The sequence below is a fragment of the Pteropus vampyrus genome, unplaced genomic scaffold (genome assembly GCF_000151845.1).
Source record: "Pteropus vampyrus isolate Shadow unplaced genomic scaffold, Pvam_2.0 Scaffold571, whole genome shotgun sequence".
Classification (NCBI taxonomy): domain Eukaryota; kingdom Metazoa; phylum Chordata; class Mammalia; order Chiroptera; family Pteropodidae; genus Pteropus; species Pteropus vampyrus.
This window is the reverse complement of record NW_011889352.1, coordinates 861,437-874,641: the sequence shown is the minus strand read 5'-3', so window position 1 is coordinate 874,641 and position 13,205 is coordinate 861,437. Positions and strand designations below refer to the sequence as shown.

The window sequence follows — 13,205 nt, the reverse complement described above, 5'->3', positions numbered from 1 at the left end:
GGAATCCCAATTAACACAACTATGGTTATTCTTAGAAAAAGGGATTAAGATTATAGAGGGAGTGTTTCATTTTTCACTTTGTATCTTTCTATACTGTTAACTTTTCAAACAGCATATACATTACTTTGGTATTTTTATGTAAGTTGGATTTATCAGGGTAACAAATATATTAGGCCATTATTTTTCTTGTCGTGTTAAAAAAAATTTAACATTTAAAGTACCCAGGATAAAGATCCTAAAAAAGTCAACAGGTAAATGTGAATCCATTTTCCACCCCCTTCTTATATGGCTTTTTCAAGAGTATTTGAAATGTTGCTGGGGGAAGGGGTAATAAAGTAGTCCACCTTTTGAAACCAAATATTTAATATTTTCATTGAATTGTGTCAATAAAATTTCAAACAACTGCCAACTTGGAAGACCAGGCCCAGGAAATCATAGAGGATACACTCTTCCAAACATAAGGAACGCCAGTGAGTGATCTTCTACTCCAGATGCACTATAGTGGCCATAATTGTGCCAGGTGGCCAGCGTTATCCAGATTACCGAGTGTTTACCTGACAAGAGAAAAATTTGAATTTCAAAAACTGTAAACGACAGAACTTTAAGGATGGAAGACATTTAAGTGAATTATCCAAATCATCTATTTTTACAAGTGAGAAAAAGACTGTAATGAACTTTTATTACATTGATGACCAGCAAACTAACATTTACAGACCCCTACCCACAAAACCTCTAAAAAAAATCCCTTTCTGACCTTGTAAGAAAATTCACAATCTATATATACTTACCACATCATCAATTTTCAGAATACTCCGGACAGTTTCAGTTGCTAAAGTCAGTGCACTAACTGAAACCAACAGAGGCTGGACAACCAGTTCCTCCAAAATGTTGGAAATACCACCCTGAAAATTAGCACAAATTACTTTTAGTATTTGAAATTATACACATCACCAACCACACTGTTACCAGTATAACTTAAGGCCTTACAAATGCAGTTTTCTCTTGGTCTAGTCAAGAGTAAGATACTCTACTAAGTAAGCTTTTCACTACATTGTAGGTTGAATTTCAATTACAATTTGGAAAAAATGATTTAATGCTGGAGCCTCCCAATCCTAACTCCAAAACAACTCGTATATATCTTTAATTTAAAAATAACCTGGCAAAAATTAGGTAGATCATGGAGATTAAAAATTACTAGATCTTTGATGCTCAAATCTTCTCTGAATCCTAATTCTGAATATGGCCAAGTCTGGTCTGCTCTGTCTTTCCAACTCTCTCAAATTTCACTTTGAAATTCTTATCGCCACTATCCTAGGATTACTTCTCCCAAGGATTACTGTTGATGGCCATAACAAGCAACCCTATCTCCTGTCTTTCCTCCTTAAAAATACTCTTTTCATCATCTTAGCTTCTTGGTTAAAAAAACTTCAGTGGCTTCCAACTACTGGAATTAAAAAAAACATATACTTACCCCAAAACTTAAGGGCCCTCAAATTTTAGGTTTTATCTGAACTTTCCAACCTTAAAGTCTACTGTATCACCAACATAAAACCTCTGCTCTAGAAAAAATTAGTAACTTCTTGGTCCCTCTCACCTGTAAAACCATTTGCTTTCCCATCTGAAATTTCCTTATCTCCTACCAACCCAAACTGCATCTTCATAAAGCTTTTGCTAAAACTAGGTAGTACCCTCTTTTAGAGTTCTGTACTACTAAAAAAATATCACCTTGGATTGTTATTTTTTACCCATTAAGTATTATTTCTCTAAATAAAAAGAGACATTAATAAAACATTACAAAAAAGAGACATTAATAAAATACAAAAGGGGAAATTATCACTGTTCTATGTATTTACCCTTGGTGATTGTACTAGGCTGGTGGTAATACGTAATACTTACAGTGTTTATGCTAGGCATCTTTGTAAGAGCTTTCTTGTTAATAATACATTTGACCTCACAACAGGCCTGAGAACTATTTAATTGTCCCTCACTTACAACTGAGGAAACTGAAGCACAGACTATATAACTTGCCAAGTGACACAGTTGATGTGGCAGAATTAATGAACAAATAATACTTTTCACTTAAGGCATCATCTTCATTCTCAATGAACCTACAGGTCTCATATTTAAATCTAAGATTACTTCTAATTACAAAGCTTGTCACTCAAGAGACAATTATGAAGATTAAAATTTTTTCATTAACCTTTTCTGCAATAAAGATTAAATTATTACCTTTCGAACATTAATGCCTGTAGTTTTTTCTCCTTGGGCATGCCGGTTTCTTAGTTCTGTTACTGTAGAAATGGGATTCAGGCCAGCATTTTCAGCTAGTGTAGATGGAATGACTTCCATAGCATCTGCAAAAGCACGAACGCAGTAGGATTCCATACCACTCAATGTTCGTGAATATTCAGTTAACCGTAGGGCCAACTCTATTTCTGGAGCACCACCTCCTGCAATAAGAGCTCTGAAATTCACAAACATTTTTAGCTTACTTTATCCTAGAGAAAGCTACTTTAAATAATTTACAATTTATACCTTAAAAAGTCAAGATATACAAGTTGTAACATTCTGTTACTTAGTTTATATTACCTCTTCTTCACTAAACAGCGAATGACACATAGGGCATCATGAATGGAGCGCTCAGCTTCTTCAATCACCAATTTGTTAGATCCACGAACAACAATTGTAACTGTTTTTCCAGGACTTGTACAGCCTGTAATCTTTAGTAAACAAATTCCAAATTATGAGTTTGGAGTAAGGGTTAAAACAAACAAAAAACCCAAGCAAATAAAGCTTAATTATAACACTGTTACCTTGAGCAGTTTTCCAGAACCATTTAAATTGATCTCCTCAGCTAACTCAGCTGATCCCAGCATGTCAGTAGTGAATTGGTCAATATGAGCAACCGGCTTGGTTCCAATTGTCTAGAAAAAATAGTCAAATCTACGAATTAAGATAACATTTGAATACTGGACATTTTCACACATACAGATGTTATGAACATTTTACCTTACAAATGAATTCAATGTCTTCTCTTTCAATATCTTTAACCACCATAATCTTCATTTTGTTCAGGAAATGTAATGCAAGATCACTAAGAGCATCTCTAAAACACAAAATCAGTAATTATGCCAATGCTAGGTTAAAACATTTTGGTGTTCAACCACTCTTGAAGGTTTTCATTATTTTGCTGTTGTTTAAATGACCGATGATTACTCAAATTATCTGTGAAAGAGATGCTTTAAATATTAGCTTACCAAATTTATAAGCTCAAAATCCTTAAGATTTCCAATAGATAATATTAAAACATACCCCAATGACACTATTTGTAAAACATAATAATTATGTCATCATTTTTCTTAATACTAAATGAGTGTATCTGATTAAACTTTATTGGTACTTCCTGAATTTAGAATGAAGTATGACTAATTCAAGACCAAAATTTTACACTTTCCCACAAATTATCTGGAATGATCCTGACAACTCTGTGCTATCAGAAGGGTGAATATTAATTACTATCCTTGTTTTACAGATAAGCCAACTGAATTTTGAGAGCAATTTACTCAAGGTTATTAGCTATTACATGACTTGGAATGAGAACCAGGTACTCCAACTCTTCATCACGGTTTCTATACAAAATGAGCATTCACAGTACTTTCTGGCATAACATTAAAAAAGAGTACACGGGAATGTGTCTACCTATTAAATGAAAACAATAAAAAAAAAGTGGGAGATCAATTCAAACTTTGGAGAGTCTTTCAATTCATGGGCTATCTACTATTCTCCCCTCCAAAAACTTTTAAATTTCAAGGCGAGCAAATGCACAGACCCTTAAATAAATGCCTCTTTTAGTTAATTAATTTTAGACCAAATTTAGCTTTTTAAAAACAAAAAAATTTACTTGATATTTAGGATCTTGATCTAGAAAGATTATATACCCCACATTTAAATTACCACGGTGGGAAGAGAACCCACTTTAGAGTACTTATCTGAACGAATGCCCCCAAATGCACTCATTAGATGTCTAGTGGTTTACCCATCTCAAATATTTCTTTAAAAATTGCTAGAAGTGATCCAAAATCAATTATTATTAAGAGGTGAAGAAAATAAAACAGCCCATACCTTAGAATAGACTTCTGTATGAGAAGAACATTGCATCCTGTTTTTTTAATTTGCTTCACTAAGTTTAGAATATAGGATCTCTCCTCTCGCAGCACTCGGTCCATCTGGACATAGTCAGAAACTACTATTTGATTATCCATCTGTTTAGAAAAAGAACATAATAATTTGCATTGTAGGAATTTTAAAGTGAAAAAGACTTTTAATAAAAATATTATAGTATAAATTCAAAATCATACCAAAGAAGAAGAAATTATACATAGATATACATAGAAAAGGTCTAGAAAGGTGAATATACACCAACCTTAATTCAGGTCTTTTATTTTAATTTATACACCTTGCTGTCATAGAGATACACACACACACACACTATAAGAACATTTTTGATAATCAAAAAATGTAAAATAACATTTTCTGAATATGCCAATTCTCCTCAAATATAGTACTGAAATAATTTCACCTGCATCCTCGTTACTTTATGCCTTGTCACATAAATTGGTATGCTGAAAGAAGGTACCAAGGACATATTTTGTTTCTATCAAAGACCTATAAAACAACATTAACTTTTTATGGGCTAAACTTTAGAGAAACAAATGACTAAACAGGAAACCTTTATGCCAATGCAATATAAAAGGAGAAATCTTAAAGTTTCCTTTGGGCAAATGTAGGACAAAAGATCTGCCCGCTATTGTAGGTTTGGTCAAGATTTCTGTTCTCAGAAGCTAGAAAGGATCTAGAAATTCCACTTATAACTTTACATAACCTGTTTTTATTATTACACACATATCCTTTGTCTTCATTTATAAAGTAAATCAATACTTAATTTCAATGAATAGCCAACTGAGGCTATAGATTTGTCATGTTTGGATCCAATAATTCCCACTTTTGTCTCAACTTTAATAATTCATTTGAAATGTATGCTTTTTTTTATCACTAGTATCCGTATTTTCTATTTTTTATAATAATGAATATCTAAGGTATTAGAAAATTAAAACACATAAATGAGGAACCAATTTCATTTGGTTCTACTTACATCTGTTTTGGGAGCAGATAAGCAAAACTGAATAAGCCCAATCTTAGCCTTTTCAACTCTGGTTATGCCAGAATTTGCCACCTTTTGAGTGAGAACCAGCCCTTCCACCAACTCACAGTCATCAATTGTTCCACTAAGAAAAAAGAAAACAAGGTAGGGGATAGTTAACAGGGGGTAAAAATTTGTGAGTTTAACAGATTGCTAACATATTAAAAATCATCAGTCCAATAAAATGTGCTCCAGCCTCACGTTTGTGTCCCATTCCTGAACCTCTTTGATCACACTACTGCCCTGTTATCATAAGAGAATATAAAGAAATTCTTGAGATTCCCACATTAGTACAAGTTCTCATGAAAACAAAACCAAAAAGGAAGAAAGCTTTGTGACTTTCATACAGGTATGTTTCATTTAAGCTCGTTTATGGCAATAGCTTTTTATTTTTGAAATTAATTTTTATTAATTAGTTATAATTAGAAATGCTTACCCAAGTTTCTTAACTATTTTAATATCTCTGAGATCTACACTAGTAGCTGTGGCTGGGTCAATCACTTTCATCACTGCGTTTACACTCATTGGAGAAAGCAGACTTGAATATTGAGAGACAACCTAGAATTTAAAAAAAAAAGTCAGTTTCACAATAAAAGTCTTAGTTCTTTACTGACATAGATATTCAAGAAGTAATCTTAATCACTTTTTTTGGGTGGCAAGGGTGTGATGGAGAGAATGGGAATGAGAAAATATTCCATGCGAATTGTCTCAACTCAGGTTGTCACCAAGAACACAAAATGTATGCTTGCTTTCCTCTTTTATTGATAGAACAGATGGGAATGTCAAGTTTACTAATAATTCTATAGCAAATCCAAAAGAAATTAATTTTATGTGGAGGTTTCCTGTTTAAAATGAATTTGTGATCAGATGCTACACATGTGTACCCCTAATAGTGAGGGGCTGATAGAAATAGCTGGTGGTTAACATTAACGGAGCACTTATCATATGTCAGGCAGTGGTCTTAGCAAATTACATTCATATACTCATTCAACCTTTAGATGAAGAAATTGAAATAGTCAAAGCGCTTAGTTAAGTGATGAAGCTAGCATTGAAACCCGGCAGTCTAGACTCTGTAACCAATGCTTGTAATCATTATGCTATTCTGTTATTAGTTCTGGGGACATTCAACAATATCATTAATATTATCTAGCTCTCTACTTAACATTCGAAGAAAATGAATATATTGATATAACACCGATGAAAAGGAAAAGAATGAGTGTGTTTGACAAAGAGAATGACAGAAAACAGAAAGTGACATGAGTTTCCAAGAAATTTAAAAGAACATCACTGCTTTAAATTTGATAACTAAGAAAAGCAGCATGGATATTGAAGAGATGGACTATGGGATAATCCTGTTTTGGTCTAGCTCTATTAATAGGTTTTGGATGAGTTAGTTAACTTCACTAGACCCATCTTCCCATCTGTAAAATGGGGATACAATTTATCTGAAAGCCTTGAAGGGGTAAATTTTACTTGAATTCAATTATACAAATTACTTTATTTACCCAGTCACACTTGAGACTTAACATTTATGAACTGTGCAGCATCAAACAAAACTCACAGCATAAGAGTTGCAGTTTTTAATGAAACTTAAACTTAGTGTTTATCTCACCTTTGAATTCAATGAAGTGGCTGCACTATTTAACAAAGTTTCTCTGTCACTCAGTTCAACAGGTCGAGACATGTCAGTTAAGATTTCAATACCCTTTTCCAAAGCCTTCTGGAATGACTCGGAAATGATGGTTGGATGAATCCCTGTCATTTGTGAAAATCTAGTTATTTAATTATAACAAATAAGCTACCTTTTGGGCACATTTAAAAAATTTCTATTCATTAAAATTCCAAAGTAGTCATAAAACTTAATTATTAACTATAGATTAATTTATGCTTCAGCTATGACTATAATGGTTTAAATAACCTTAACTGTTAATTATAACTAATAATTTATTTCCATTTAATTTGGAACAGATCAATCACATACACATACATAATAAACAGAATAAGTGACTAGAGTCACTACTGATTGATTATACACTATTTAATAGAGCAAGAACCCATGCTTTCTCTCCCAAATCACCATTCTCACACAAATCCCAATATTAGTAACACAACCACCACTTATTTTTGAAAAGCAAAATTCTGTCAAGTTCCATTAGAAAAGAAGCTTGGCAAAAAGGAAGCAAAAATAAACAAATAAACAAAAACACAACTTTCTAATTCATATAATAAACACAGCAAAATTTAATTTAAAATTCCCAGTAAAGATTAGTTTGCAAATTAGTAAGTAATGTGAGATTCAGTAATAAAGTATGTTCTATGTTCTACTTACCTTTCTGAAGAAGCTTGGTACAGGAATCTAAGAGAGAGCCAGCAATGATGACTACTGATGTGGTGCCATCTCCTGCTTCTATATCTTGTGCCTTAGACAGCTCTACCAGCTAAGTAAACAGAATATGCTAAGTTATTTAATGAGAAATGTGAGAACCCAGTAACATCTAATTCAAATATAAAACAAATGACTTTCGTATCAGTGTCACAATCCGATTATTATCAACACTGTAAGATTCAATATAATTCTTGACTTTTGTTGTCTATCTTGGGTTTCATGTAAAAATAATAACCGATATATTTGTGGCACACAAAATTCTACTTATATACTCTACTAAGAATCTACATTATGACTGCTACATTATGACTACTTATATATTCTACTAAGAATCTACATTATGACTGCTGGTTCAGACTGTAGGTAAACTTTTGCTTTCTGTCAAAAAGGCATAAATGTTGTACCATAGGTACCCTGTAGACTTGGAAGCTACGAAATGGGGCATTCCAGATGACAGTAGAGTGTCAGTTTACAGTCCTTTGCCAAGTTTACCTGAACAGATCCTATATAAGCATTATTTGACTCATTTTAAAAAAGTTATGTTTAAATAATTAAAGGGGACTTTGTAATAGATAGGAATTTATTTTTGCTGATATGGTGACTTCTCACTTGACACGAGTTATGAACTGTTGTTTTTAATAAACATCACTGTAAGTTTAGACACATGATTTTGCACACAAAATAATTTAAAATTCTTTTGTTCTCTTCCAACTAACTCTCACTGAACTAATAATTTGTGCCATTTCATGTTTTTAACTCTTCCTTCCCCAACTGTATGACACATTCCTGTGGACAAGGACAGGGACCTTGCACTAAAAAAACACAATGCTAGGCATACAATGTATACTAAAAAATATGCCTGTTTAGCCTAATGAAAAAAAATGCACAATGCTCACATGATATCACCTGATAAAATAAAACTTAACTGTTTACCAAATATCAAACCATATACTTAAAAAAATAAAACATTTCATCTAAAATTATACTTACCATTCTGGCTGCTGGATGTAACACTTGCATTTGTTTCAGAATGGTGGCACCATCGTTTGTAATGGTCACATCGCCTTTTCCATCTTGAATCTGTAAAAAAACATTTTTTTAAGCTGCGATTTCAAAAATTTTGTTTTTCTTTACCCAGCATTAACGTGACACCCAGAAAGATCTACTAATTTTAATACTTGGTAGAGAAGTTAATTTGTTTGCATAGCTTACAACTGTGCTTAATTTCAAACTTTCCTCCCTTACATTAATATGACTTAAGAATATGCATAACAGTCCAACTTTACAAGCAAAGAACTGGCTTTGTTCCAGCTATTTATTTGTGTAAAACAGAAGGAATCCAAACAAGAAAAAAGGGTAGAAAAAATACTATAAGGAATTACCATCATTCCTAGGTTCGTATCAATAATAAATAATACCATGGCCTCCAAAGACGGCACCATGAATGTGGCGAACACTTTTTTTAATTCAATATTAGCTATTTTTTTTAAGATAACTAAAAAATATTTCAATTACAGTTGACATATGATATTATAGTTTCAGGTGTACAACACAGTGATTAGACATTTACTTAACTTATTTAAAGTGGTGAACACAATTCTTTAGTCAACATGGTAACTTATTTCTTAGTATATTCAGCAAAAGGCAAAAAGCATTATGAGCAAGGAGAGAATTAAAATACCCAGAAGAACAATGATCTGTATTATCATCCAGACAATCCTCCATGTTGTTTCCTGACCTCTCATTTTGGAAGTTAACTAGCACTGAATTTGAGGGTATATTATTTAAAAGTCATTATAATGTATCTATTTTATGCTGCCAGTCAACAACACTAGTAGAGTTGAAATCCCAGACCTACGAGTCAGGTCACAGAGTTACATCGATAAGTAGCATTGAACCCAAGCCCTTGCACCTAGCTTTACTTTCTATCTAACTACACAACAAATAATTACCTTTGTGTATGTATTTTGTTTAAAAAGCATTAAGCAAACAAAATACGAATTATTATTAAGTCCTGTTCATCTTCAAGTAATCACTCTTCTGAACTCTCAAAGTGCCTTTCTAATGCTTTACTTTTTAAACAGCGTTAACTCTCTACTGAGATCTTGCAGTGTGGACGGTAGCATTCAATAAATAATGAATTAATTTAATTTTACCATTTTATCCATTCCTTTTGGTCCAAGGCTTGTTCTAATAGCATCAGCAACAGCTGTAAAAGGAAGAAACAGAAATCAAGACTCTTTAAAGAACAAAGGATTTCTCTTCTCAAAAGATCATTCTGTCCTTATTAGGATAGGGTGTAGAATCATTTAGTGTCCACTAACGAAAATTTATTGTTTAGTAATAATCTAATGGAAACAGAATAATTTACTCCTTTAATTCTATGACATACTTCGTTTTGTTGTTAAAGTCACTGTATGTAGTATTCATGCTGTGCCTATGGCAGAATATTTTTGAGGATTTATTTAATCTTCCTTTAAGTATCAAAATGGTACAATCTAGCTCTGATTGAGGATTGTATTCTTTTCTCCATTCTTTAAAATAAGAAAAGTAGCAATAGGACAGGCTAGACCTCCTATTATACTAATTGTTTACTCTGTCTCCTCTAACTATATAGAGTATGATTTCTGAGGGCAAAGACTTGTTCACTAATGTGAAGCTAGTATATAGATGGACCAGAGTAAAAAGAAAAAACACGCCCTTTGATCCCCTCTCCAAAACAAGCAAACAAAAAAACAAACAAACATTAACTAAAAAAAAAAAAAACTAAAATCATAGCTTTCAGTCATTATCAGTATGTTATGAAACATCTCTGGATATAGAGTCTACCATTCCAAAGTTCTTATTCTTATTATCTGTCCATGAGAATGTTTTTATTTCATTAGTCCATTTATTATTTTCTAAGAGAAACTGGAATTGATGAACAATACTCCATTCCTTTTCTTTGACAAGTGCAGAACAAATGATTAAATCTTCCCCTTCTCACATACCATCTCACTCCATGTACACAAGGCTGAGATTGTGCCCTAATCATTTTTTGTGTGCTCCACAACTAGCATGCTTTCTCCTATACTGTGCGAACAATGATAGTCTTAGAGGCCAAGAAAAAATATTTGGTATAATTTAAAAATTGTTTTCCAATTAATTATTTCATGGTTTGGGGCCGCAGTTCCTAATTACCCAGTAAATATTACTACTCTTTTAGGCAATTTTAGTGGACCCCTATGGCTATGATTCCACAAGCAGACCAATTCACTTTAAGAATGCCCTTATATTCATCTACATAAAGACTCTAGAAAGATATACACAATCCAAAAAATAAAAGATTTTAGACTGCTTACATCTCCAAAAATGTCTGCATACTATGTGGCACAGAGTATCACCTGTTAAATGGCTCATACTGAATAGCACTAGAACTACTACTACATATATGTGTGTGTGTGGTTTTTCGTATCATCAACCAATGATACTATTATTATCTCTCTTCTAGTAGCATCAAAATAAAAAAACTGGCTCCCCGAATTAAACTAAAGATGCATAAGGCAGCAGTTTTTGATTAGTTTGTAGGGTTTTGTCTGACGACTTGGAAAGACTAGTTGTGTCCCTTTGCTCTGAGCTCTCCTCACTTAAAAGGGTCAGGTTCAGAGATAACTTAGGTGGCCTCTCCTTCCTACATGCATACCTCCCTTGTCCAGTTTCAATTTGCTGTTCACTGCTGTTTCAAAGGTTACCAAAGTAAACTTTCCATTCTGTATCTTGTTTGTTTAAACCTACCATACTATATAGATTTTTTGGGCCCTCCAGATGGCCCAAGAATTTAACATCTTGTTTCTGATGTAATAATTCTAAGCTTCCACTAAGTTCCTTAGATGACTATTTACCAAATCTTCATTTCCAGGCGCATTCTCTCTTAACTTCCCAATGACTCCTAAATCTGCCCATCTGGTCATTCTGAACTCTCCAACTCATTAGGCCCAAAATAGAACCCATTCTCTCTTACTCTACCATCCTTCCTCCAGTGTATAGTAAGTTCTGACTTAACGACATTGATAGGCTCTCGGAACTGTGGCCAAAATACAAACATCGAAACCAGTTTTTACCATAGGATAATTGAGAAAAACAAGGTTAAGTTCCTAAGGCATCTTATCAACAACATAAAGAAACCACGTTGAATGAAGACATCATTCCAGGACTAGCTGTATGGATTTCTTTTAGCTTCATCACACCCTCAGTCACTTGGGCTAATGACCTTGAGTATTTTTAAGGATGTATTTTATATACATGGCTCTTTATATGCTTTATTTAATTCTCACAGAAACCCTACAAATTAGCTCTTACTTCATTCTACAGAAGAATAACCTATAGTTGTAGGAGTTATGCCAAAGCCTTTCCAGGACACCAGGCCCTTCAAAATTTTACCCCACTCTGCCCTTCCAATCTCACCTGTCACTTCTTCGTGCACCTTATTCTCTAACCCGAATTAAATATTAACTGTACTCAGTATACACCACAGGCAAGATCGCTAAGTCTTAGTTTCTCACTTTTCCTTCCAGACTCTAATAACGCAACTGAATTTCTCTTCTCACGACATTAAAAGAAAAAACAAAACAAAAAAACCATGAACATTTCCCTCAATTTTATAGGTAAGGAAATCTTGGCTAGAGATTAAAGGTCACAAAGTTATGGAAAAAGAGAACGAAACGGGTCTTGATTTCTACCATGCACTAAAGTGTTTTACAAAATACAAACACAAAATAGCAAACTGTCCATGTTTCTTGATTTGCCTGTGTTTGGCTGCACATGCATAGGACATAAAAGCACAATATAGCTTTCCATAATTCTTAAAAAAGACGGGTCCGTCCTCCAGTCCAATACAAAGGGCCTCGCCCCAATTTAAGCACGAAGAGTATACCAAATTCGTTTTCAAAAATTGTGCCGTGGGAAGCTTATTTAGATGGTATTTTTATAAGAACAAAAGAACTGAAAAGTATTGTGCAAACATTTTACTAGTGGAACTAATAAGAAGCGACAGCACTAAATTGTCAGAACCCAAGGGACCGCTGCATGTGGGCCTCGCCTGCTTTCTGGTTAAGTGTGATGAGTGACCCAATGAAAAACTATGGGAGTCTAGGACCCAGAATGGGTCAAATCCAAAGGCCTCCACACTGGGGTCGGGAATTACCGGCAGAACACAGTAAGGTTCCCTTCACGGAGGGGATCAGCTAAAAGAAGAGAAAGTCAGCCATGCCCACCCAGGGTGAGAGAGCAGAGCTCGACCCCACAGGGCCGCGGGGTCAGACGCGGAAGCGATACCTTTGGCCGCGGAGATGTTGCTGAAGCGGATCTGGGCCGGCTTATCACGGTCCTGATAGGCGCTTTTGCTGCGGCTGCCGGCAGCCCCGGCGGGCGCCCCGCTGCGGGGTGCCACATTCTCGGGCATGGCAAATTGGGGTGGTTGTCCGTGGGCTCGGGAAGGACGGATGGACGCGGATTCTGGCCCGCCGCGAAGTAACGGTACGCGCCCAACGCCTTCACGAACCTTCCAGAAAGCTGCGCCGGCTCCGGGAGGAGGAGGAGGAGTCGGGGAAGGGGTCCTGCCTGGCGGCGCGGTGCTGGCGT

General features: G+C 34.6%; 1 protein-coding gene across 1 annotated transcript; it reads right to left on the bottom strand.

The window, feature by feature from the left end:
- Nucleotides 1-345: 345 nt before the first annotated feature.
- Nucleotides 346-13,184, bottom strand: CCT4 (chaperonin containing TCP1 subunit 4). The gene is made up of 14 exons (XM_011384350.2): nt 12,900-13,184; nt 9,743-9,795; nt 8,577-8,666; nt 7,530-7,638; nt 6,813-6,955; nt 5,637-5,758; nt 5,153-5,285; nt 4,123-4,262; nt 3,010-3,106; nt 2,814-2,924; nt 2,590-2,720; nt 2,230-2,464; nt 789-902; nt 346-554 (listed from the first exon to the last, which is right to left on the bottom strand). Exons 1-14 carry the CDS (start codon nt 13,024-13,026, stop codon nt 540-542), a joined length of 1,620 nt encoding a protein of 539 aa, XP_011382652.1. The 5' UTR covers nt 13,027-13,184; the 3' UTR covers nt 346-539.
- Between the last annotated feature and the right edge of the window lie 21 nt (nt 13,185-13,205).

Excerpts from the sequence above, each read along its gene's own strand:
- CCT4 (XM_011384350.2), bottom strand. The coding sequence starts at position 13,026 with ATGCCCGAGAATGTGGCACCCCGCAGCGGGGCGCCCGCCGGGGCTGCC. Across the intron at positions 5,286-5,636 it reads AAAATAGTTAAGAAACTTGG|TGGAACAATTGATGACTGTG; the intron begins GTAAGCATTTCT and ends CTTTTTTCTTAG. Across the intron at positions 3,107-4,122 it reads ATACAGAAGTCTATTCTAAG|AGATGCTCTTAGTGATCTTG; the intron begins GTATGGGCTGTT and ends TTTGTGTTTTAG.